The sequence below is a fragment of the Delphinapterus leucas genome, chromosome 8 (assembly GCF_059928025.1).
Source record: "Delphinapterus leucas isolate spDelLeu-1000000601 "Yukka" chromosome 8, BTC_Dleu_Yukka2, whole genome shotgun sequence".
Lineage (NCBI taxonomy): Eukaryota > Metazoa > Chordata > Mammalia > Artiodactyla > Monodontidae > Delphinapterus > Delphinapterus leucas.
This window is the reverse complement of record NC_143136.1, coordinates 520,720-545,338: the sequence shown is the minus strand read 5'-3', so window position 1 is coordinate 545,338 and position 24,619 is coordinate 520,720. Positions and strand designations below refer to the sequence as shown.

The 24,619-nt window shown below is 59.3% G+C and overlaps 2 protein-coding genes across 7 annotated transcripts in view; one reads left to right on the top strand and one right to left on the bottom strand.

The window, feature by feature from the left end:
• THAP4 (THAP domain containing 4) overlaps window positions 1-2,523 on the bottom strand; it is a 40,787-nt gene extending 38,264 nt beyond the window's left edge. Inside the window, exon 1 of one of the 4 annotated variants that reach the window (XM_089916092.1) lies at window positions 1,923-2,523. In XM_089916092.1, the coding sequence (XP_089772218.1) occupies window positions 1,923-1,999 (77 nt within the window). In that variant the 5' untranslated portion in view covers window positions 2,000-2,523. The remainder of the gene's footprint in view (window positions 1-1,922) is intronic. The other 3 variants (XM_089916093.1, XM_089916091.1, XM_022568221.3) reach the window with 3 other exon arrangements.
• Window positions 1,939-23,596, top strand: ATG4B (autophagy related 4B cysteine peptidase). Of its 3 annotated transcripts, XR_004022478.2 has the most exons (14): window positions 1,939-2,670; window positions 11,126-11,227; window positions 11,379-11,450; window positions 13,036-13,134; window positions 13,533-13,634; window positions 14,161-14,233; window positions 16,402-16,481; window positions 18,819-19,012; window positions 19,502-19,580; window positions 19,774-19,919; window positions 21,099-21,155; window positions 21,426-21,519; window positions 21,632-21,906; window positions 22,438-23,596. XR_004022478.2 is itself a non-coding variant. In XM_022568225.3 (13 exons), exons 1-13 carry the CDS (start codon window positions 2,661-2,663, stop codon window positions 22,509-22,511), a joined length of 1,182 nt encoding a protein of 393 aa, XP_022423933.1. In that variant the 5' UTR covers window positions 1,945-2,660; the 3' UTR covers window positions 22,512-23,593. The 3 variants fall into 3 exon arrangements, 2 of the variants coding, with proteins under 2 accessions (XP_089772221.1, XP_022423933.1); XM_022568225.3 differs by lacking the exon at window positions 21,632-21,906 and having other exon boundaries at window positions 1,945-2,670; window positions 22,438-23,593; XM_089916095.1 differs by lacking the exons at window positions 21,099-21,155; window positions 21,426-21,519; window positions 21,632-21,906; window positions 22,438-23,596 and adding an exon at window positions 20,311-21,092 and having other exon boundaries at window positions 1,944-2,670.
• Window positions 23,597-24,619: the final 1,023 nt, after the last annotated feature.

The window sequence follows — 24,619 nt, the reverse complement described above, 5'->3', positions numbered from 1 at the left end:
GAAAGACGGCACTGCCTGCCCTTAAGAAGCTTACAGTCCATAGGGTGAATAAAGAGTGAAGGTGGATACCTCCTCCCAGGCTATGGTAAATGCCCTGCAGGGATACAAAATCCTTGGAGAGACAGCACCAGATAGACAGCCGGAAAGGCTGCAGAAAACCCTGGAAATAGTTCCTAGAAGCTCATAGCTGGCCAACCCTCCTGGTGTGCCTGGGATGCAGAACTTGGGGTGCCCAAAGGAAGATGGTTGCCCCTCCCCATTTAGAAGTCAGGCCAAGTGTCAGACAGCAGAGATGGGAGCAAGAGGCCAGGAGAGCGTCCCAGACACACACACCCCCGCCCCCGTGCCCCAGCCTGCGGCTCGAGGGGCTAAGCATGCGAGACCAACTCGCAGAGCAGGTGAGACTCAACAGCCGCTGCTCTGCGGCTCCCTTTGAAAAGCAACCAGTCCCTGGCACACACTGAAAAAGACACTTAATGATCATTTTTTCCTCATTCAGGCAAGACGTCTACTTAGAGAACTCTGGTGAAACTACACATACGAGGGTGGGAGTAGAGCGGCCATTCCAGAGGGCTGTTCTGCTGCACCTGAGGTCACCTAACCCACCTGACGCTGCTGGGGACCAGGACCATGGGGACACCAACTCCTCATGAAGCTCCAAGCAGCATGACCCTCTAAATTTCCTCACTGCTTTGGGAGCCCATTACCCGAAGCTCCCCCCACCCCCCAGTTCCCACGTCCTTGGCCATTATGAATGCCAAGAGCAGCCTCCTCTGCAATGCTTTGCCTCCGTTTTCAAATACAGTCACAAAACTAAGGGCTCTGAAGGAAACTCAAGTAAGCATGCTGGCTGACCGCTGAAACGACCTGCTGTTACTATCCTGATAGGTTGCAACGACCTAAGACTTAGCGCAAACCACCATGAACTTTCAGTAAGACTACAGAACAAATGTCCTCCAGGTTTGCAAAACTTGAACACCATCCTGCAACATCAAAAGGGAAACAGAAAAGTATCCGGGAGGAGATTTCTAAGGTGAAGTTCCTTCTGCTCACTGTTCTGGTACCTCCAGCGTGGAGGTCGTAGAAAAGGACTCGCTGTAAGAAGCTGAATTCCAGAGCCTTCACGAAGCAGGCCAGGCCAGAGAGAAGGCCAGCCCCTGCCCTGCCTCGGGCCGGTTTCAGTGGGCGCCCACGGAACAGAGCCCTCCACGACTCGCAGCTAAGCCCCGGCGAGGAGCGGGCTGGGCCGGCCCCACGCTGGATGCTGTCAGGGACCTCCCGGGACTCACCTCCGCGCGGCAGGGCTACCTTCCCCGAGGCCGACCGCGAGGCCCCTTCTAGGACACAGCGTCTGGAGCGCGTGTTAATCCACGAGGCGCATTTGCTCGGCCACATCCCTGATCGCAGAGATCAAGACGGGCTCCCCCGTGACAAAAAAGCAGAAAAGTCACAGCAAACGCAAGACGACAACCGACCGAAGGAAGCGTGTTTCCAGAACACACCGTTTCTGGAGGCTGGCGGCGCCAACCTGAACCCATGGGGCGCAGGGTGGCCACGGGGTGGTGGAGAGGCTGCCGAGGCCGCGGCGTGGGCGCCGGGCGGCCTCCGAGTGGGCATGGGGCGCGCACCGGCGGCCGAGGGTCGCGGGGGTCGGGTGGCCGTGGATGGAAGCCGCCGGCCGCGGTGGCCCGAGGCGCCCGGCCCAGAGACGCCGGCCGGGCCAAGGTCACACAGCGCCGCGCTGACTCACTCGCGGGACCGGCCCGGGGCCCGCGCCCTGAGCGACCCCGCGTCCGACAGGGCCGCGCGGCCTCAGTCTCCCCGCGCGGCCGGGCCGGGCCGGGCCGAGCCGGGCCGGGCGGGGGCGTGGCCCGCGGGCCGCGCGGGCGGCGGGCCGGCGGCGGCGGGCGGGGCCCGGTTACCTGTGGAAGGAGACGGCGCGCTTTTCCCCCTTGCCCTGCCGGTTGGAGCAGTTCGCGGCCGCGCAGCAGATCACCATCTCGGGCCTCGGGCCGCCGCGCCGCCGCCAGGCTCCGGCCCTCGTCTCGCCGCGCCGAGCCCCGGGCGGGACCGCCCCGAGGGGAGGGCGCGCGGCGACACGGCTGCGGGACGTGGGAGCCAGCCCCGCGGCTCCCGCCGTACGGCAAGATGGCGGCGCCCGGCCGCCCGCCGCCCGGCCGCCAGGCCCGGTCCTCGGCGCGCCCTGGATACCCGGCACCTGGCGGGGCGCAGCCCGCGGCTCGCGGCGTCTAGGGTGGGCGGGGGCGCTCCGGGCCGGCAGCGCCCTGCGGCGACATAGCGCATGGGGGGCATCCGTACGGCAAGATGGCCGCGCCGGCGGGCCTGAGGGCACGACGGGCTCACGAGCCCGCCCCGGTGCCCTGCTGCCCGCTCGCGCCTGCTTCCGCTGCCCCGGTGGGTCGCTGCTGGGATTCCCGGAAGCACGACGCAGGCCGCCGTGGAGCCGAGCGCGCGGGCCCGGGCCTCCGCGCTGGGTCCGCCGTACGCCAAGATGGCGGCGGCGCACTTCCGTCGCGTACTTCCGGCCCCGCCCGCGCCCGCACCCGTTCGGTCCGGATTGGCCACGGCGGCGGCCCGTCGCGTCTCTCTGCGGAACCGTCGGAGCGACGCCGGGCTCAGTCGGCGGCTCTGGAGGGAAGATGGACGCAGGTGAGGGCCGGCGGGGCGCGGGGGGACCGGGGCGGCGCTCGCCGGGCCGCTTGGCGCCGAGGCCTGGGCCGGGGCTTCGCCGGCGCGGCCTGGGCGCGGGGCGGAGCGGGGCCCTGGGGCGGAGCGGGGCGCGGGCGGCGTCCGCGGGAGGCCGGCGCGGGTCTGACAGCCCCGTTTGCGTGTCTCGCGCTTTTCCGGGCTGCCCACAGCGCCTCGGCGGCCGGTCCCCCGGGCCCGCGGCCGGCTCGGACGATCGGGGCAGCGCGGCGTCCGGGACGGCGGGTGGGGACGCCGAGCAGTGCTGGAGGCCGGGCGGAGCCGGTCCATGACACTGCGGTGGGGAAGCTTTTGTCCGTTCGCTAGGAGTTACGAAGGGGAAACTTTCACTCTTATAAAGTTACGGGGGTGGGCTGGAGGCGAGCAACATACTCCACCACTCAAACCATACGCATTTTTTTTTTTTCAAATTCAGTAACCAGTAGGTGATCTAAGCGTTTTCCGTGACTGAAAAGATTGACTGAATCCATCTCATCATGTCTTAATTCTCTAACACAAAGTGTGTGGGGGCTGGGGTGGGAGGGTGTGTGCGTATACGTACGTATGTGTACATCTGTGGATGTGCTGTTTTGCTCTGTTTCATCATGTTTCTGCTCCAGGGGGGAGAATTGTTTAATTTTTGCTGGCACGCTATTTTGGATATTTGTCCAGTATCCTTGAAAGCATTCTTACACCTTGAAAGGCCCTCTTTTTCATCCCACAGCAGTTTTAGTTCTTTTGTAACTTGTAGGGAGTGATTTGTATTCAAGTATCCCCACATCTGTAAAAACTTTCTTCTGGTTTAATTCCACCTATCATTCTGGATGGCATTGTTTTTGCCTCATTTTTTTTTTTTTTTCCTGGTAGCTGCAGTGTAAATTTAGTGAAGTCTCAGTTTGGAAACTGTAATATAGACCTGTATGGCCAATATTTCAGTGACTTGTGGCATCTTGTCACTTAAGTCACAAGGTAGTAGGACAGAATGGTAGCCATGACTCCCGAAACATGATGTTAACCAGAAGTATTGTGAAGTTGTTCCAAACAGAAAAAGTACTAGGCCCGGGGTCAGGGAAGGAATAGAATTACTTAGTCATCTACTTTCTTTTAGGTTATGACTGCTCGGGAGCCTAAGAGCATTCATTGGGAGACTCGGTTAGGGTGGAAGGCACAGTTTTGTGATGGTCGTTTTATGTTAAACGTGAAAACCATCACGTTAAAGTTGAGTAGCCACATGGCGACACCTCATGGGACAGATCAGTGCTTCAAAGCAGAAAAGCTGTTCACGTTTGAAGGCCTCTCCTGGTGCTAATAAAAACGTGTATGACATTTGCAGGGTGTTGCGGAGAGTTTCTTTCTGCTGTGGTGCTGTACCACCTTTTAGGAGGATTAATGGTCCAGCCTCCCCTGATCCCTGGAGTCCTTACAGATTCTGCCTTCCTTGCCAGATGTTATGCAGTTCCTGGTTGTTTTTATAGTCATCCGTTCAATAACTATACTTATTACTGAGTGTGGGTTTCTGTCTGGCATTGTTCTAGACCCTGGGGCTAGAGAAATGAACAAAATAGATAAAAACCGTGTGCTGGCTGACATGCTAGACATGACACCCACGGTGTGGCTCGTGGGCGGGTGATGTGGGTCAAACAGGAGGGGTTTGGAGTCGCCAGGATGGCCCGGAAAGGTCTCACCACAGAGGTAACTTTTGACCAGGACTCAGAAGCAGTGCTAGGGGAGGGCAGGCGTCCTGCTCCGGGAGCATCCAGTGGCCAGTGAGGCCAGGGTACAGTGGGTGGGGGTGAGAGAGCTGAAGGCGGAGCAGCGATGCGGCCCAGGTGAGGCCTTGTTGGATCGTGGTGAGGGCGTCCGAGCGGGCGGAAGATACTTCGGAGACTTTGAGAGGAGGAGTAACGCGACTTGCTCGGGCTGCTCTCCTGCAGACGGGCAGCAGCGAGGCCAGGAGACCAGTTAGGAGGCTGTTGCAGTACGCTGCGCGCGAACCCTTGGAGGCCTCGGTCAGCGTGGGGAGAGGGCGTTGACCTCTGGCTGCCTCTGCAGGTTGAGACAGTGGGACTGTACCAGTGGGACGTGGCGAGGGCGGGGTGGAGAGGGAGGGGCTGGAGATGGTGAGGTTATGGCTTGAGCTGAGAAACTCAGGTGGGGAGACGTGGGGAGATCCCGCTTGGTGGGGAGCTGTTAGGAGTTTGGTCTTGTACATGGTGACCATGAGGTACCTGCTAGATGTCCATGTTGTGACGTCCAGAGAGCCTTGGGTCTGCAGGCCTGGAGCTGAGGGAGGAGGGTGGGGCTGGAGGTAGAAGTGTGCGGGGGGCCACTTTGGATGAGGTCACTGAGGGTCTGAGTGTGGGAGGAGAGAGACAGAGCTGGGGATGGGGCCCTGGGGCTGCTGCATAGAGGTCTGAATGTGGCAAGCAGGCCCCAAGCACTGTCCGTTCAGACACGCTCGAGGGGCTTCTCCGGTGGTGCAGTGGTTGGGAATCCGCCTGCCAACGCAGGGGACACAGGTTTGAGCCCTGGTCCAGGAAGATCCCACATGCCGCGGAGCAACGAAGCCTGTGTGCCACAACTACTGAGCCTGCGCTCTAGAGCCCGTGAGCCACAACTACTGAGCCTGCATGCCTAGAGCTCGTGCTCCGCAACAAGAGATGCGACCGCAATGAGAAGCCCGCGCACCACAACGAAGAGCAACCCCTGCTCGTCACAACTAGAGAAGGCCCGCGCGCAGCAACGAAGACCCAACGCAGCCAAAAACACCCCGCTCCAGTTGGCACTTAAATCAACACGCTGTCTGTTCCTTGAAGACAGAGCCGGTGTCTTGTGCTTCATCTCTGGTACTTTACATTGTGTCTGGTATGTGGCTGGCCATTGAAGAAGCAGAACTTGAATTGGTGTTAACGCACACATCCCTGTCCTGTAGACGTTCCTGGGCTGCAGAGTCTGTAACGGAAATGCAGTGTGTTGGAGTCAAGTGTGGCTGATGAGGGCAGCTCACTGCAGGGCAGCAGGGCTCGCTGTGGACGTTCTGTCCAGCGTGGCCACTGAAGCGGCGTGTACAGTATTCTCATGCCGCTGAAGTTCCAGCTTTTCTTCCCTTCCATTCTCCTTCCCTTCCTTCCTTTTTTCATTCGGAACTGAACCACCAGCGTTTTCATATAAACTATTTGGGATTTGAAAAAACTATTTGCAAACCTGTTATCTTAAACATAAGCATTTTCTGAAGGAAAGGAAGATTCTTTGTTTTAATTTTATTCATAAAGCATATATAATATATGTATTTACGGAGTATAGTCTCTCAGAAGCATAAGCATTTTGAGGAAATGTCTTTGAAATGTGGTACATTACACTTAGCTCTAAAAGAAAAAATGGTGCATGATTTTTGTCGTTCTCCCTGGTTGAGTTATGTAATTGGGACTGTCATGTGGTTACATTTATGGAGCACAGTTTGCTATTTTCTATCATATTAATAACATTAAATTGAAACATTTTAAAAATGGAATTGCCATTCTGTTAAAAGGCTTTCCACTTCCTCTTCTGGGTGTGATCAGGGACACCCTAGGGAGGAAGAGGTGGAAAATCAGGCGTTTGGGACCCAGGTGACCAGGTGGGAAAGGTGTTTCTAAAAGGCTTCTTTCTCAAGGTGGATGGTGCCTGTCTTGCTTCTTCTGTGTGTCATCTTATTTCAAATTAAAATCATGGGACTTCCCTGGTGGCGCAGTTGTTAAGAATCCGCCTGCCAGTGCAGGGGACACGGGTTCAAGCCCTGGTCCGGGAAGATCCCACATGCCGCAGAGCAACTAAGCCCGTGCGCCACAACTACTGAGCTACAACTGCTGAGCCCGCGTGCCTAGAGCCCGTCCTCTGCAACAAGAGAAGCCACCGTAATAAGAAGCCCGTGTACTGCAATGAAGAGTAGCCCCAGCTCGCCGCAACTAGAGAAAGTCTGTGTGCAGCAACAAAGACCCAACGTGGCCCAAAATTAATTAATTAATTAATAACAAAAAAAATTAAATTAAAAAAAGATTTAAAAAAATTAAAATCATTATCTGGGCATCTGGAGACTGGCATTCTTTGGGAAGTTGGGCTCCTTTTAACTCAGGAGGTGTGTGAACTTCAAATGAAATGATGTCGGATGTGAAGGTGCTGAGGTTATCACAGGGCTGTGGTGTGAGACGAGGTAGCCCTCTGGGCGGAGTGCGGAGGCTGCTGGCCTCAGTCCCCAGTGGAGCTGGTCAGCCTGAGAACAGTCGATGAGGAACCTTCGAGGGGTGGGCTCCTCGTGTTGGTCAGCCTCTGTGAAGCTCAGTGATTGCGAACTTTAGTTTTAAAAGGGAAAAGTATTAGTTTTTCTGTTGGAGTCTTTTCTGGACTGGTGTTCTGTAATGTTTTCTGTTCTGCACAAACATGAATACATATTTGTGGCTAAATTAATACCGATGATAAAACAAAAGTGTTGTTTGGTTCAGGGAAGGGGTAATTTAGTTTCCTCTTGTAAGTAATGAGGTCTGAGATCACACGAGGAAGAGGCACAGGAGGTGCTCAGAGCCATGGCTGGGGATTGCCCACGGTGCTGGAACCCGTCCTGTGCTCTCAGCCCACTGGGCAGAGCTGGCAGCTTCTCCCCATTTCGTGGGTGAGGAAACTGAGGCTTAGAGATTTGAGTCGGGTGTCATACAGCTAGCGTGTGGGTTCTCTGTCTCCAAAATCAAATCTTAATACAAATTAGGAAGTTGAACACTGGAGGTGAATGGAATTCGGAAAAGTCTTTCATTTCTCCGTTACACAGGCTGAGCCGAAGGTCAGGGAGCTGGGGGTCCGGTCCAGGTGCCCCGGCCCGTGGCCTCGCGGGTGGGTGTCAGGAGGGAGGGTTGGTCCCGTCCTCTGCGCAGGCCCGCGGGGACTTTCTGACAGCGGCCCGGGAACGAGAAGCCCTCCGCTCACCGCTCTTCTGGTTGAAGCCGCCGCAGGTCCGTCTCTGTGCTGCTTCCCGGGGTGGAAGCCTGAGGACAGTGAAGCAGCCCGGGAAGTGGCCGGCGGCCCTGCCCTTGCGATCGGGCTCCGTTACCGGGTCCGGGTCTGGTAAAGTCACTCGGGCGGTGGACGTCGTCCCGGGTGTTGCACCTCCCTGTGGTCGCGGGCCTTGGAGACGAGGTCTCCTACCCGCTTCAGCGATGCCCCGTGTGCGCTGCCCATCGCCACCCAGTGAGGATCGGAGCTCTTCTTGTGTGTTGACGTGTTTCTTCCTCCCGTGAGCCTCGAGGAAAGCAGCACCACTCCTGCTTTACCAGCGAGGAAACAGGCGCGGAGGGTTCCCACGGGGGGAGCGACGGACTTCTGGCCCCGCGCGCTGGCCGGATGCTCTGCCCGGTGCCCCGTGTGGCCCGGAGAGGGGAGCAGGGCCTGCGGGGTGTCCGCGGCTGGTTCAAGAGGCAGGTGTGACCCGCACCCAACAGGGGGCAGGCCTCGGATGGTCCTGCCATCAGGAGGAGCAGGGAGGTGTGGGCCCAAGGGACTCGGGGACCACCTGCATTGTCACCTCCCGGCTGCACCTGAGCTGCCGGGCCCTGCGGCTGCCACCTTGCCCATTTTTTCCCTTCAGGTGCCTCACGCAGTGAGGACTCTAAAGGCTGAGACTGCACAGCCGTCATTCTGTTAGTTACAGCAGGAAGCTCGGTGATGTGTTCTAACTTAATAGGTAGGACACCTGTTACTACCTTCCCTCTGAAGTTGGCTTTGTTGCCTATAAAGTTGGCTCGTTACCCTGAGAGATGTGCCTGCTTTGCATGTGGTGTCTTTGGAGGTGAAAAATCCCCTCCACTGCAGGGCGGCCGGCCGTCGTCACCTGGCTTTCAGAACGAGCCTTGTTTCCTTCTCTTCCTTATCTGCTTGTCTCCCTCGTGGTGGTAGTTTTCTCACTGTGGGAAGCTAGGTGTCTCAGGAGTGTCTCAACAGTCCTTTGATGTGTGCCGCGTCCCTCTGTCGCTCAGAGCCTCCAGCGTTTAGAAGGCATGTCTGCCCTCAGTTCAAGGCTGCAGTCTCCTGGGGTCTCGGTCTAGCAGGGTGAGAGGTACAGTCCCACAGTGCTGTCAGTTGAAATCAGGTCTTGTTTGCGTGCTTTTTTCTTGGAGTCATCTTTGTGGGTTTTGAGTGTACGTATCGTTTAAGCCTCGAGGTCAGAGAAGGCTGTGCTTTCTGAAGATGTGGGGTGGCTTTCGAGGGGCAGCAGAGACACATGATGTTTTCAGCTCCTTGAAAAGGTAGAACTTTAACTCATCTCAACTCGGTTTTTATAATCACCTGCAGAAACAAGTAATCTTATGTAAAAAAGGGAAGAGAGAAACTTGGACATTAAATTATTTACCCCGATCCCAAAGCGGCCTGGCTGACATCGTCTGGAGAGGTGTGGACAAGCAGACACATCAGAGAGAAAAGAATGTCTGGAAAGACATGTTCCCTGCCTTGCACCCAGCCCTCTGGGCAGCAGAGCTTGCTCTGGAAGCACAGGACTCCTCTGACCCTGTAGGATTTCAGGTGAAAAGAAAAAAGGCAGAGCTGGGTCTGGGTTCCCAACGTTCGAGAATTCTATTTTTTTTTTCTTTTTGCAAGGGGGAGGATCCCTTTTTTTAAAAAAATTAATTATTTTTGGCTGCGTCAGGTCTTAGTTGCAGTATGGGGAATCTTTTGTTGCAGCTCGCGGGCTCAGTAGTTGCAGTGCGCGGGCTTAGTTGCCCCGCGGCATATGGCATCTCAGTACCCCGACCAGGGATCGAACCTGCGTCCCCTGTATTGGAAGGCGTATTCTTAACCACTGGACACCAGGGAAGTCCCAGTTTGAGCATTCTTGAAGCGGTGAACACAGGGCCTTCTGTTGAAGCGGATTTGTTCGTTCAGTGAGCGCTGCTATCCCAGCCCTGTGACTGTGAATTTGCTGTGCATCCAGTTAATCCTTTCGGATGTAGTAGAATGGCTTGTCTTCGTCCTTGATGTTAGTGACACCAGCTGACCTTGGAGCCTTTTGTCTGCCAGCCTCCTCGTGAGCCCCTCATGGGAAGGGTTTCAGGGACACTTCAGCGCTGCGCTGCTAGGGCATCCTGTTATATGTTCCGTCTTATGGGTGAGGGGCTTTCCACACCAAGAGGCTAAGTGCCTGCTCGGGAGCCTCCAGCCTGTGAAGGCCAGAGCTGGGAGGTTGTGGGATGTGGGCTGGCAGGGATGTGCGTGCAGCAGGACACTGTGAGGCCCTGAGACATCTGGGTGGGGTGCTGTGACCACCACGTGGAAAAGGATGAAGAAGAAACCACAGGTGCGGCGTGGCTTCATTTATGGATCTACACATACAGGCTTCTGGAAGGAGAGTCAGTGCTGGGCACGAAGCTGAGGGTGATGTTTTACATTTTGTAGTCTTCGGGGGTTTTATTTTTTTTTATAAATAGCATATGTCATTTTTACCGAAAGGTAGGGCTGTTGAAAAATAAACTCCGGTGTGGGGGAAACGCATTTAATATCTTTGATTTTCCAAAGAGTTGGGTGCAGGTGAAGGGTAAGAGAGCACTGTGGAGCTGGTGAGGCAGCAGCTGGGGAGATGGGGTACCCGGGACACACTGTGTGCCCCTCACCTCGCAGGCAGTGGCTGAGCTCTGTCGCCTCCGGGGCCGTGTGCAGAGGGAGGGTGTCCTCTGCCGGAGCTCCAGGGCGGTAGGGACACGGCCTCTCGAGCTTCTCTGTGGAAGCCACACGGAAGGGGGTGCTCACAGAGGAGGCGCTCAGGCCTTGGACACACAGCAGGTGGACGCTGCTGCACACACGGCACCTCCTTAGGAAGTCGGGGTACACCCCCCAGGTTCCAGGCCTCGCGGCAGCCGGGGCCTTGAAGGGCTTTGCACTAGTTTCGGGAGGTCAGTGTCCCTCCCAGGAGTAGCGCTCTGCCCCTCTGCTGCTCACTGCATTACGGCTCCTAACCCAGAAGTCGGGATGGCCTGGGAGCCCTGGGACGGCCAGGAGAGCTTGCTCGACCTTCTGTGCCATCTGGGGCCGCCCTCGTGTACAGAGATAAAGGTTTGGGCTCTTGTGTTTTTGTCTTTTTAGAGTTAAATCTAAACCAGTTAAGGGCTTAAATCAGGTGCCTTTTTTTCCCCTCCTTTCTGTGCCCTGGGCCTGGCCCCCAGCTGGTCTCTCATCCTTGGGTCTGCCAGACAATGACTCTGTCTTGAATTTGAGAGGCTCAGGAAGTGGGTGCAGGGCCGCTGCCACGTCGCGAGTGTTTGATTTCTCAGTGTAGTGGTGTGGCTGGTGCACTGAGATACAGAATTCCACGTGGGCTCTTTGTACGGAGATGCTATAAATTATCTCTGATATTGTTTTATGAAATCATAGAACTGTCATCAGAGTGTGTCTTTGCTTTCCATAGCTACTCTGACCTACGACACTCTCCGATTTGCTGAGTTTGAAGATTTCCCCGAAACCTCGGAGCCTCTTTGGATCCTGGGTAGAAAGTACAGCATCTTCACAGGTACCAGCCCTGCCGGAGCCTGCTGTGCTCTGCGTGCTCAGTCTGCAGAAAGGACTGTTTGGTGGTGGTAGTTATCTGCTGTCTCTCTGTAACATGTGCCCTGGAAACTTACGGCTGTGTGTGCATGTTTCTTCTCTCGAACGCTCTCTAGAAAAGGACGAGATCTTGGCCGATGTGGCGTCGAGACTTTGGTTTACATACAGGAAGAACTTCCCGGCCATTGGTGAGTACTGTCTGTTACAACGTGGGATGAAGTGCATGTGATTCAAGAGGAAAACTTAGGTTTCTAGCTTTGACTTCAGTGTGTCAAGTACTTGTCACTTGGTGTCATCCTGAGGCAACCCTAGTTAAATAAACCGGCTGAGGTCTTGCGCCTGGTGGTGGCAGAGCTGGATTCCAAACCCAGGGCCCCTGATTCTGCTGAGGCAGTGCTGTTTCTGAGTGTAAGCCACACTCTATTACTGGGGCCTAAAATCTGGATAATGGGTCACGACCGGCATTGGAAACGTAGAGCAGAACGGGGCGGGAAGCGGTGTGGCACGTCATGGTCACGCTGCGGCCTGCTGCTCCCCAGGGGCTCGTGTGCCTGTGCATCTGGTGTTGTCCTGGGTCGTAGCTGTACAGCCTGCTTCTTGCTGTTGGTCCAGGATGTTGGGATGCCCTTGCTCCGTACCCGTTGCCTTTTCTAGTATCTCCCACACCTAGTTGTGGTGGGAGCTGAAGGTGGATGTGACGTGTTTCACGTGATATGAAAGCATGTTCCATTGAAGTGATTCTCCTCGCGGTACCCCTGGAGGTGGACAGATGGGGCCTGGCTCCGCGCCTGGCCTCTGCCAGTCGGAGAACCCCAGGCCGAGGTTTGGGACCAGGAGGCGGCCCTGCCTTGGCGGCCTGTCTCGATTGGTCCCACTGCTAGATGTGCTTCCATCCGTCCCCCAGAGCTCGACGTCTGGGAACACTGGAAGGTAGGGGGTGTGGCCATTATCACCAGGGTTAGTGTCTAGTGACAGGGCTTGTCAGACATGCTCGGGAAATGTTGGTTCATCCAGCAAAAGTTCTCCTTTCACCCCTACTTGGCCCTGGACTCAGGGGTGGGGTCGCCTGGCCTGTGAGGCTCACTGTGTGGTCAGGAGGACAGACACCTGACCTACCGCGTCCTGAACCCATAGGTGTCTGAACCCACAGGGGCAGGGCAGGCTGGAGGGCAGCCCTGTGTTTGGAAAAGCCATCGGGTGGAGCGTGGTGGCTTTCCCGGCCGTGTGGTCTGTGTCGGCCTTGGCCGCGTGGAGCCGACCGTGTGGGGCGTGGGTGGGTGGCTGGGGCTGTTTCTGCACACCTGGCTCTGCCTCCCCCAATCCCGCCGCTGCCCCAGGAGGCGGGCCTTGTCCCCTGCGCGTGTGTGCGGGAGGGGCTGCTGGAGGGGCGGGCAAAGGATGCAGCCCCCCCACGGTGGCCCGCGTGGTCTCAGCGCTGTTTCCTGTCATCTTAGGGCCTGTCTCACGCACACCTGGTACCGCGGTGCCCAGCGTCAGAGTCTCCCTGTGCCCTGGCCGGTGGACGGCGTTTTCTGCATTACTCATGAGGCTGAGCATCTTTCCATGTTTGCAGACATTCTTTTCTCTCTGTGACTTGTTCACGTCTTGGCCCATTTTGAGGGGGTTGTTAGGACGTTTCACTTCCCAGCAAATGCAGCCTTGGTGTGAGCAGGTTCACGTGGCATGTGTCGCCTGACGCGGAGGTGACCCGTGCGTGGGCTCCTGGCCTCGGTCTGACGGTGAGTGCCTCTCTCTCTCTGTCCTCCACGGCAGGGGGCACCGGCCCCACCTCGGACACGGGCTGGGGCTGCATGCTGCGGTGTGGACAGATGATCTTTGCCCAAGCCCTGGTGTGCCGGCACCTGGGCCGAGGTGAGTCAGCCTGGGGCGGCCACGTCTGCAGGAAGCCAGGAGGGTGGTGGGGCCAGGTCGGCGGGAGTGGGTCACCACGAGACGCTTTAGGATTTGGGGTTTCCTTCAGCGACGACCCAGTGGTTCTCGTTGGTTAGAGAAAGGGGCTTTAAAGAAATGCTGGTAAACGTTTGTCTTGTAGAAATTATTTTTAAACTACTGAGCCATTCTCTCCTTTCTGTATGGATTTGTCTTGATGTGTTGGCATCTGTGTATTTGAAATCCCGGAGAACTCGGTTCTTAAATTTAGAAAGGTTCACGAGAGGTTTGGATACCATGAGTGCCTTGAGTGCCTTAGAAAAACGAAACCTTCTTGCCTGTATTTTGGTGAAACTGAACTTCGTCTGTGTCTCCCGTAGACTGGAGGTGGACGCGGCGGACGAGGCAGCCGGACAGCTACTTCAGCGTCCTGCACGCGTTCCTGGACAGGAAGGACAGCTGCTACTCCATCCACCAGATAGGTGGGGGGTGGCAGCGCGCCGGGCCCATGCCTCAGGACGCTGCGGCGTCGGGTCCCCGAGAGCTCTGGCGTGCTGTGAGGCACAGGCCAGCAGGGTGGGGACGGCCCTGGGCCAGTGGTGAAGTGCTGTGAGGCGCCCCGTCTCTGGACACCAACTTGGTGGCTTTGGAGGCTGGTCCTCCCGGGCTCCGGCCGGCAGTCCGGGCGCTCCTGTGTCTTAATCCAGCTTCTGAGCGTCGTGTCTCCACCTGTACACGGAGGTGCGGGTAGAGCCCTGAACTCGCTCGCCTGGGTCATGTCCCCAGTCCTGCTGCCCAGTGCAGGTCGGTGGGGAGGGGACATCTTGAGGAGGAGTCTGTCCCTTTGGGAGGACGCGTCCTGGTGCCAGTCAGGAGCTCGTGCCCAAGGCAGGCTTCCTGTGACGCGCGCCTCACACCACACGTGCTGGGATCGGCCTCTGTGAGGCGCAGGGAGGGGTGTGGGGGTGGCGGGGCACGTGTGCCGCTGACCGGCTCTGTTTCCTGCAGCACAAATGGGAGTCGGCGAGGGCAAGTCCATCGGCCAGTGGTATGGGCCCAACACCGTCGCCCAGGTCCTGAAGTAGGTGCCGAGCACGCTCCTGCCCTCCCTGCGGGGCGGCACGGGTGTCCGGGGTGCTCAGCCTTGCCTCAGTCTTTGCTGCTGAACGAAATAAGGGGTCTCGTCCTCTTTTCAGGACCCTCAGGAGGGTCCTCAGAGGTGACCGTGCCGGTGGTCTCCCGAATTGGGATTTCCGTTTCTAGTGAGGCTGAATGCCTTCATCCAGATGCAGCCACTGGATCGGGCCTTTGCTCCTTGTGTTTCGCGTCCCCTCCTGTGCCATGGTGTCTGGTGGCCTGAGAAGTGGGAAGTGGTCGTGGGGTGACGGCACTCAGGCAGGCAGCCTGTGGCTGCCTTGGGCCTCTGCCTCTGCTCCCGCCCATCCCCTTGCCTTGAGACCGCTGTCTTCAGCCTTGGCTCCCCGCGCGTCCGCCTCGCGCCTCTGCCGCCTGCTCCCGCGCTGCAGGAGTCCCCGTGGGCGCCTCCCTTTGACCCTGGGCCCAGCGTGAGCCTCCTCACCTGCTGCTGGGGTCAGTTCCTGGGGTCTAGGACACTTGCTTCGCTTCCTGTCCAACTTCCAGCTGATCCCCAAGCCCACTGTGTCTGTGTCTCCTTGCCCAGCCCCTGGGATTTCCAGCCCCCACTGCCCTTTAGCGTCCTGGCCCAGCCCCGCTGCCCTGAAGCAGCCCGGTCGAGGTCACAGTCAGTTCCATCATCACGTCCCAAGGCCGAGTTTCAGCCCCGACTTACTCAGCTGTCTGCAGGCAGCCCCCGGTGTGGGTGCTTGCCGCGCTCCTTGGAAACCTGGGCTGCTCAGCCGTCCTCCTCTGTCCATCTGGTCGCTGGCAGTGCTGAGCCCTGCGGGCTTGTCTCGCGCCTTTGGTCGCGGCTTTTCAGCTCCTGTTTGCGCACGCGCAGCTCCTGATTTGTCCCAACTCCAGACTCACAACCAGACGCTTATTCGGCAGTGCCCCTCAGATGCCCAAGGGGCATGTTGACCTAATAGCCCAGACCCAGAGCTGGCCCTGCCCTCTGCTCCAGCGCAGCCCACTGCTCCTACAGGAACGCAGCACCACCCTTCCAGGGGCTCAGGCCAAAAGCTGGGGTCACGCCAGACCCCTCTTCCCTTCAGCACAGCCCACCCGCGTGTGCCCAAGCTCTGAGCAGTGCTCTCTGCCCCCCCGCCCCTGCCCCCGGCCCCCCCTCGCCGCCTTCTCTCTACCATCCTGGCGTCTCTCTCCAAACTGCAGCAGAGTCACATACTCAAGAAACACGCTGGCCATCTGTTCCTCTCCTCTCAGCTGTCCTGGGGTTTCCCGCTGCTCCCGGGAGGGCGGCAGGCACAGGCCAGTGTGCCGGCCCTGTCCTCCCCCTACAGTGCTGTGCCCTTCGCCTGGAGCGCCCCCCAAGGCCTGCCACGTTGCTCCCCGGGCCTCTGCGCCGAGGCCTCTCCCACCCAGGCCTCCCTGCACCTGCGTCAGAGGAGCGCCCTCCCCTCTGCCCCTGCTCTGTGCTTTCCCCAGGCACTTAGCTCCCCTGGAGCGCCAGCCTCTCCTGGGACTTGGTTTCCTGTGTGTCCGTGTCTCTCAGCACGGGGGCCCACCTGGCCCTCGGTGAGCCCGGGAGGGCGGGGAGGGAGATAGCCAGTGGAGCCCTGCACGTGGCATCCGCTCTGGCCTTCCCACCAGGAGACCAGGGGCCTCCGCCCTCCACCCGTGTCCGCAGGTGCGCTGGGTGCGCTCTCACCTGGGGAGCCCCTGCACAGCCCCTAAGGTGAGCTCAGAGGCCCTCCCGTCGTGCCTTCGGTCGCGGAATCTACTCTTCTTTCAGAACCGTATATTCCTCGGCCACAGTGACCCACCCAGCACGGTGACTCCCTGCTGGGCTCTCTGTCACCCGCAGGTTCTCTGTGAGAACTCAAGCCGGCTGTTGGCTCAGGGGCCTTGGGGGATACGACAGGGCTGGGCCTGCCTCAGGCAGCGTCCGAGACCTGGGCTCACATTCTGGTTGTTGCCCGTGTCCAGCCTGATCGGGAAGTGGCACCCCGGCAGGCTCCTGCACAGGACCTGCCCTGCACGGTGGCGGCTGGGTGTGGCAAGCATGGGGCCCGGGCAAGAAGAAGCGGCCCGCAGAGGCCACAGGTCTTCGAGCTGTGAAGGCTCATCAGTGTGTTCTGCCCTCTCTGGTAGGAAGCTCGCCGTCTTCGACACGTGGAGCGCCCTGGCCGTTCACGTAGCGATGGACAACACGGTGGTGATGGAGGACATCAGTAAGTGAGCCAGAGCGCGGTGTCGTGGCGGACGGGACCAGGGCAGCTCGCTTCCCTGCCTGGCCCGTGGGCCCTTGAGGGCGGTGCCGGCCAGGCTGAGCGGAAGGCCACTTGGTGCCCAGGCTGCTTCTGTGTCTTCGTTACAAATAATTGACGCCTGTGTGCTGGGTTCGACTGCAAGGCCCTGTGTGCCCTGATGCGCCACGAAGAAGGCGATTCAGACTGGCCCTGGCCATCTTGTCTTCCGGCCATGCCAGGCGCTACTGGAAGTGTTTAGAATTCTGAGGAGTACCTGGGTTCATGAGGTCTACTGATGGAAAGCAGAGGATTTAGACATGTTGACAATGCTAATGGGGCTAGAAAACTACAAATGGGGGCCTGGTGCAGCCAGAAACCCACCCCTTACTAACAGGGCGTTTGTATGGGACAGGCCACGCGAGGATGCAGTGAGCCCCGAGCTCAGCAACGACAGCCCTGCTTCCCTGCGCTTGTTCCAGAGGCACCAGAGGGGCCGCGCTAGTGGTGACCATCTGGTCAGCAAGGAAAATGTTCTCATCACAAAAGAGCCTCAGGATCAGCGAAGCAAAACTTATAGTAAATTAAGAGAGACAGTATGGCAGATCGAATATATAAAAATAAAGTTACAAGGATATGAATAATACAGTAAGAGAGTTTAGTGGAACATGTGTCAAATCCTAGATTCTGGTAGCAGAACATATCTTTTCAAAAATGTCCATGGGACATTTATATAAACTAATGCAGAGTAGATAGAAAAAAGGACAAACTCTTACTACCTAGAAATGTCAAACTTCTGTTTTAGCTTTTGGGTCAAAAAGAGTCAAGTTTACAGACTACATATCAGAATCTGATGTGTACTGAACTCAGGAGAAAACACGTACCTTTAATACTGGTGACCAGATCATAAAAAGTGAAGATGAATAGACATCCTGCAGTTCAGCTCAGTTCTGGCCCTGTCTGCACACCTGGAGGTGGCATCAGACCCACAGACTGCCCCCCCGCCCCCAACTTAAGACCCCAGTGGCCAGTGCAGGTGGTCACCTGTGCTTCCGACAGACTGGCTATGGGTTGGAGGTTCCCACGACCGTCTCCTTGGCTCTGTTACTTTGCTGGAGCGGCTGGGAGATTCAGGAGCACGTCACTCACTAGGCCACAGGTGTGTTTAAGGACACACCTCAGGAGCAGCCCGATGGAGGAGATGTATGTGCCTGGGCCTTCTGGAGTTTATGGAGCCTTCTTGACACAGGCCCGTTTAGGTTTGGATTGGGCCTGTTGACCAGGAGCGTGCCTGGTGGCGGTGTCCACGGTAGAGCGACCCAGAAACGGCTTGCTCCCTGTCAGTAGCGCTGCCTCAGTCACCTGTTTAGGATGCGCCCCTGGTGCCTAGCGGCTCGCGAGTGATCTGGAAGGGATACGTTACACGCACTGAGGATTTACTACGTCGGGTCTGAAACGGTGGTCTCTCTAGTGCGTGCACCCCTTCCAGTTTATCTGCTGGCGCTCTTCTTGGGAAGAGCCCTCTGTTCTCCCCTCTGCCCTCGCCTTATTTACATTTGGAAGACCTGTTTTTAGAGCCAGCAGCTTCGTGGATTCTGTTTTTAATTCAAGGTGTTATCCCTTATGGTCATTACTTACTCCTTGTCCCAAATTCGGCTGCTTCTTTGACAGAGTCCTGTCGTTTTTGTTGTTCAGTGTTCTCTTTCTGGCATTAACTAGACTCAGGCTCACCTGGTACATTCCCTGCCCCATCCCTGGAATCAGCCATTTTCCCCCTGGTTCCTTTTAGTGGGGAAAGGTGTTTAGGATCCACGGACGGGGTGCCTGGTATGCTTGAGGTACTGGAGTGGCTCTCTCCTACCACTGAACCCCGTAGTTAATCCGATTATTGAAGGATTACCCAGTGTGTTTAGACAGAAGAATAAGGAAGGAGAAAAGTTATCGCTCGATGCTGTCCTTGCTGAGGGGGGACCAGAGGGGCCCTGGGTCAGTGCTGCGTCCACCAGGCTGGTGGCTCTGTGGTGCTTGTTTTATTATTGCTTCTAGGATGCATGTAAATGTTTTCTTGCGTTATTTTGTGTGTATGCTTTATTTCACAATAAAAAATTTAAGCTAAACGCATAGAAAATGTGCAAATTTATTTTTTTTCCTCTGGGCAGCAGGGTTAGTGTTATACTTTATTTTCCAAGTTCGAGGTGTACTTCAAGTACTTGACTTTTTTATACTTGTTGCCTGTTAACAGTGTAAATCCTGTAACTGTTTCTCTTGGGTGAACTTCTGCCTACTTCGTTTAGCCCATAAAAGCATGTGTCCCTTTTTCAGGAAGGTTGTGCGGGAGCAGCCTGCCTTGTGCCGGGGCCGCAGCGCTTCCTGCAGGTTCCGAGCCGCGCTGTAACGGGCTCCCGGCTGGGCCCGAGGTCGCCAGCAGGCCGTCGCCATGGAGACCGCTGGTGCTGCTGGTCCCGCTGCGCCTGGGGCTCACGGACATCAATGCGGCCTACGCGGAGACCCTGAAGGTGGGTCTGTGCTGGCCGGTGCCCTCCCGCCTGTCCTCCCTGCCCACTGGGGGGCTGAGGCCCCGCGTCCTCCCGAAAGCACCAGCTGTCGCTGTCTTGCCCGGTCCAGCCCTCTGACCGCCCTGTGGGCCCCCGGCCCCCACCAGCTCACTCGTCCCTGCTGCCACCTCCCGCAGCCCTTGCCCCTCTTGCTGACGTGGAGCTGCTGGCCTCCCGTCTCCATCTCCGCCCCCCGCCCCCGCGGTGCGCCGGCCACTCCCCGTGCCTGTCCGCCCGGCGTGTGTGCAGGCTGGGCCAACCCTGTCTGCGCCTCCCCAGCCTCCCCTTGTCCCTTCCGGCTGCCCGGGGCTTTCCTGAGGACCTGCAGCCTCGGCGTCCGGAACCCGCACCCTGTGGGTCTGGTCTTCGTCTGCGGTTGTCCGCGCCTGGCGCTGCAGGGGGAGCGGGAAGCCCCTCACTCAGTGGCCCGGCCTGTCTTCCGCCCCGCAGCACTGCTTCATGATGCCCCAGTCCCTGGGCGTGATCGGAGGGAAGCCCAACAGTGCCCGCTACTTCATCGGCTACGTGGGTGAGTGGGGTCTGCAGTGATGTCGGAGGAAGGGGCGTGGTCTCTCGGGCAGCCCCCCCCCCCACTTGACAGGCAGTGTGCCCCCACCTGGCCGGTGCGACGTGTGCCCTTTTCCCGTCCAGCCGCGTGGCGCTGGTGGCTGTGGTGAGGCAGCTCTGTCCGCCTCCCGCTGACCTGCCTGCTGCCCGCCCAGGTGAGGAACTCATCTACCTGGACCCTCACACCACACAGCCAGCCCTGCAGGCCGCTGAGCACTGCCCGATCCCGGACGAGAGCTTCCACTGCCAGCACCCGCCCAGCAGGATGAGCATCGCAGAGCTCGACCCGTCCATCGCCGTGGTGCGTCCCCCACTTGGTCCCGCTGTCGCCAGCTGCGCGCGCTTGTGCCCGGGTGTCCCGAGGCATTTGTGCCCAGTCCTGCTGCTGCTTTAGGATGAGAAGGAAAGCATCCCCGTTTCTGTAATCTCAGCGTTTTGGAATACGTATTATGCTCACGTGGCTTAGAACTCAAAGGAGCACGAAGGGCTGATGGCAGCCTCAGGTGCAGCCCAGGCAGGCGTGTGCGCGCGAGAGTGTCCCGCGTCGCTGCCCTGCAGCACCCCTGCGGGGCTTCTTGGTCTGTCTTCACTCTTTAGAGTAGCCCAGTCTGCACGGCGGTCCCTAGGAATGAACCTCCTCGCTTGCTCTCTTCTGATTACACGGCTGGAATTGTTGGTTGTTCTCAAAATAGGTTTGAAGGAGGCCAAAAACACCTATAGGAATCATAACACCCCTAGGGGAGTGATTAACTGAGTTGTGGACACGACGAGGCACTCGGCCCTGAGAAGGGACGACCCCAGACGCACTGCCCATGGGTCTCGGTCGCGCCCTGAGGTCGGTGGCGGCAGGCTGGCGCGTGGGGGCTCCGCTGTCACAGGAGGGCCCCCCCCCCCCGCTGTGAGCTCGTGAACATCAGGTCAGGTGGGAGCGCGCATCCTGGCTCACGTGTCCGCGGAGGATGGCTGCTCCGGGGAAACAGGCCTCCGTCTTCCAGCCACATCCCGCGTGTTCTCACACCAGGGCCCTGAGAAGAGCCCCGAGTGCCTCTCTGGTTCCCCGGCTTCTTTTTCTCCACGTGGCAGGTTGAGCATTCCCAGTAGCTCATCCCAACCCTGGAGCCCTGCAGACGGTAGCTCCAGGGGGACGGGGTCCACACGTCTGGTGTCCCCTCGGGAGGGGTCCGCTTATTCCCGTTGTGCCGCATGCTGTGGGCCACTAAGGCCCGCGGCCCAGCCCCAGGGGCACGGGGAGGGGCGAGCTCTCTGCTTTGCCCTGACTTGTCATTGTGACCGGCTCACTCCCCGGTCAGTCCAGGCAGAGGGCGAGGGTGGAGCCATGGACGCAGCCCGCAGAGGGGCGTAGGGGCTGGAGAGGCGAAGGGGGCCAGGTGTGCGGTGGCCACCACGTCCAGGACGCGCACGGGGGCCAGCGGGTTTGACGTGTGTGCCACTTTCCGCTTACTGCTGGCTTTGGTTTCAGGGGTTTTTCTGTGGGACCGAGGACGACTTTAACGACTGGTGCCAGCAAGTGAAAAAGGTTGGTGGGGCCCCGCCCCCGTGCGGGTCTGAGGGTCCTTCCTCCCCTGCTTCGCTGGTGCTCGGCTGCACCGCGTCTTGCGCGCCTTGCCTGGTCTTTGGACGCCAGGTGCGTCCTTGCTGTGATCAAAGCGCGGGGGCCAGACTCTGCTGGAGGCTCACTGGGATTTCCAGTCCCGAGTCTGGGTGGTGAGGGGTGGCGGGCTTCCTGCCTGCGCACGGCGCCTCCCTCCGCCCACGGGGCCCCTGACGCGCTGTGTCCTGCTGACAGCTGTCCCTCCTTGGAGGCGCGCTGCCAATGTTTGAGCTGGTGGAGCGGCAGCCTTCCCACTTGGCCTGTCCTGACGTCCTGAACTTGTCCTTAGGTGAGTCCGGATGCCCCAGGGCCTCGTCTCAGGTGGGGACGGGGGCGTCCCCTGTCTTGAGGCTGGGGTTGCTGCCTGCGTGATGCTTCTGCCCTGCCCTCCACCTCCCCAGGTCCCGTCCCAGTTGCCTTTGACCTTTCACGCTGTGCGGCCCCTCGGCAGCCCCTCGTGAGTGGGACCAGGGACGCTGCTGGTGCTGCCCTCCCTCCTCCCACCCGCTTGGGGCAGCACACCCGCAGCCCGCCCGGGCCCTCCCGCGCTCCTCCCGTGGCCCCTGGTCGTGAGAGCCGGACCAGGCCAGGCTTCCTGGCTGATGTGGCATAGGTGGCTCCGTCCCCACTGCCCGGTGGCTCTGGGCTTGGGGGCGCCTCCCCCAGAGTGCATCAAGTACGTGGCACGTGGGGAAAGGGGACCCACCGGGGGGCCCTGAGCACATAGGGACTGCCTTGGGGAGGACTACAGACCACATCTCACGGGAACCGCGGGGGTCGGGGTGCCAGCGCCAGACTCAGGACAGATGCCCCACCACACCTGGCTGGTGCAGGGGGTGGGCACCCCTCCTGGGATGGGACCCTTGCCCTCCTGGCCCCCGTTGCTTCCCTCTGGGCTCTGGTGAGGGGCGTGTCTGCCCCCAGCTGCACATGCCCTCACCCGCCCAGGCCCTTGTCCCTGTGCTCACAGGGCAAGAACCCCTCTCCTACCTGCTCGGACACCCCGCCCGGGAGGAGGGAGCCTCAGCCGGGTGGTCCGGGCACCCTCCGACCTCCCTCCGCGCCCTGGCCGCCCTGGCCGGTCCGGCGCTCGGCAGGACCGCTCCTTCGTGGGGCGGGTGTGCTCACACGGGCCCTTGCTCCTCGGCCCGCACCCCAGGCTGAGCCACGCCTGGCACCTGGTGAGGTTTTGTCGTGTTCCTTCTAGATTCTTCTGACGTAGAGCGACTGGAAAGATTCTTTGACTCAGAAGATGAAGACTTTGAAATCTTGTCCCTTTGAGGATTCTGCAGTTGGGGGACGGTCTCACTGGCCCCGCAGGGGCGCTCGGCCGCCGCATCTCATCCCGCCCGCCGCCGCCCGCCCGCCTGCCGCCCACACAGAGGCCCGCGCCGCTGGAGACCCAAGCGCCAGGCACCCATGAGGGGCTCTCCCGCCACACTGCCAGCCCTGCCCGGCCCCGCTTCCTCCTGGGCTCCAGGCCCGGGTTCGCTTTGGAATTAAAGTCCTGTTTGAAGTTTCGTGACGGACATGGCTTCTGTTGGGCGTGTCCTGAGCCAGGCTCCGAAGACGCGGCCTCCAGGGCCATCGCGGCGGGAGAAGGGGCTGAGGAACCACGGCCCGGGCCTCCTCGCATTGGGAGGAGAGGAGCAAGGGGTGGGGGCGGTGAGGCCCAAAGACGTCGTCGTGCAGGTGGCACCAGGACAGACGCGCCGCCAGAGCCGCAGGTGAGGCCGTGGGGCCCCCGAGCTGCTGCTTGCCTGTCGCTCCAGCATCCCCGGGGCCTTCCTCCACCTCCCGGTCAGCGAGGCTTCGGATGGTTTGGGGCCGGAGGGTCAAACCTCAGCTTTGTGCCTCTGCCCCTCGTGCCCGCTGGAGACCTTCTGGACGGACGCCAGCACCCGCCTCCTTCATTCAACCTGTGTTCTGGGCCCCGGGCACCGCCGCACGCAGTGGCTTTCGTCTCACCAGGGAGCGCAGGCGGGGGTTTGGGAGCCCAGGAGGTGGCAGCCTTCTCCCCGGGGGCCTTCCTTGCAGAGCCCCCACCAGCCCAGCGAGCGAGCAGAGGGCATCCCGGCCCCCCAGGTGTTGCCAACGTGAGTGCTTCCCTCCGTCTCCCATTCTCTCTCCCCCTCATCCCCCCGTCATCCTTCAGGTCGAGTTGGGTGAGAAGGTTTCCATTCCTTCTGCTGCGCCGCTGCTGGCGGCACGGACGGCGGAGGTGGGGGCCACCCTGAGCAGCGGGGGCTGTGTCTCGCGTGTGTCGGGAGAGGATTACTGAGGAGCGCTCACTCTTAGCCGTACAGTGCGCGATTCTTAATGGCAAATAATAACAGTTTCAATAGAAAACAAGGTTCGTTTGTGTCTTGATTTTCTCGGAGAATTTTTCGGAGCTGTAGTTGGACATGGTAAGAACGAGAACAAGGGTTTTCTAAGCTCACGAGGGTTCTGAGGAAGGACTTGGTGGATGGACGTGCTGAGCTCGTTCGTTGCCAGACCTGAGCGAGCGGCACCCTCCTATTTGGACCTGGTTCCGCGACGCTGACTCTCGACTCTCTCTGACTCGTGTGGTTTGCGTTGAAAGCAAAAAATGCAGGGGAGGGGCTTCCCTGGTGGCGCAGTGGTTGAGAGTCCACCTGCCGATGCAGGGGACATGGGATCGTGCCCCGGTCCGGGAAGATCCCACATGCCACGGAGTGGCTGGGCCCGTGAGCCATGGCCGCTGAGCCTGCGCGTCTGGAGCCTGTGCTCCGCAACGGGAGAGGCCACAACAGTGAGAGGCCCGTGTACCGCAAAAAAAAAAAAAAAAATGCAGGGGAGCCTGATTTTGGGAAGACGCCCTTCTTTCATAGACGGGGAGGGAGCAACTGCGGTGCCGGGTGGGTGTTGGCTCCCTGGGCAGCGTCCCTGTAGGGGCCCCGTGCCTCAGCCGGTCACCCCCGAGCGGGTCACCAAGGATGTGAACAAGGGCCTCTCGCCCTGCCCGGGAAGTCCTGGTGGGACAGTCGGAGCGACCCCAGCCCACTCGGCTCACCGCTTCCGCCTGCCCACCCACCCTCCAGTTAGGGTGCAAGGGGACCAAGGCCAGAGGAGAGCAGGAAGCGCCATGGCTCAGAACCTGAGTCCTGGCCTCCAGAAATGGCCACGTTGGCTTCTTGAGCTGTGACGCCCTCCACACGCAGGGGCCCGAGACAACACTTACCTCTCAGGGCCCTGGCGGGCAGAGGTCAACAGGGCTGTGTCCCAGGGAACTGGCTACCTGTCCTTTCCGGCTCCTAGGAGCCCCCGCGTCCCCTGGATCAACTCCCGCCCCCCTTGCAGAGCTGGCATCGTCTCCTCTGACCAGGCCCCTCCCGCCTCCCGGGCGATCCAGGGTGGCCTCCCACCTC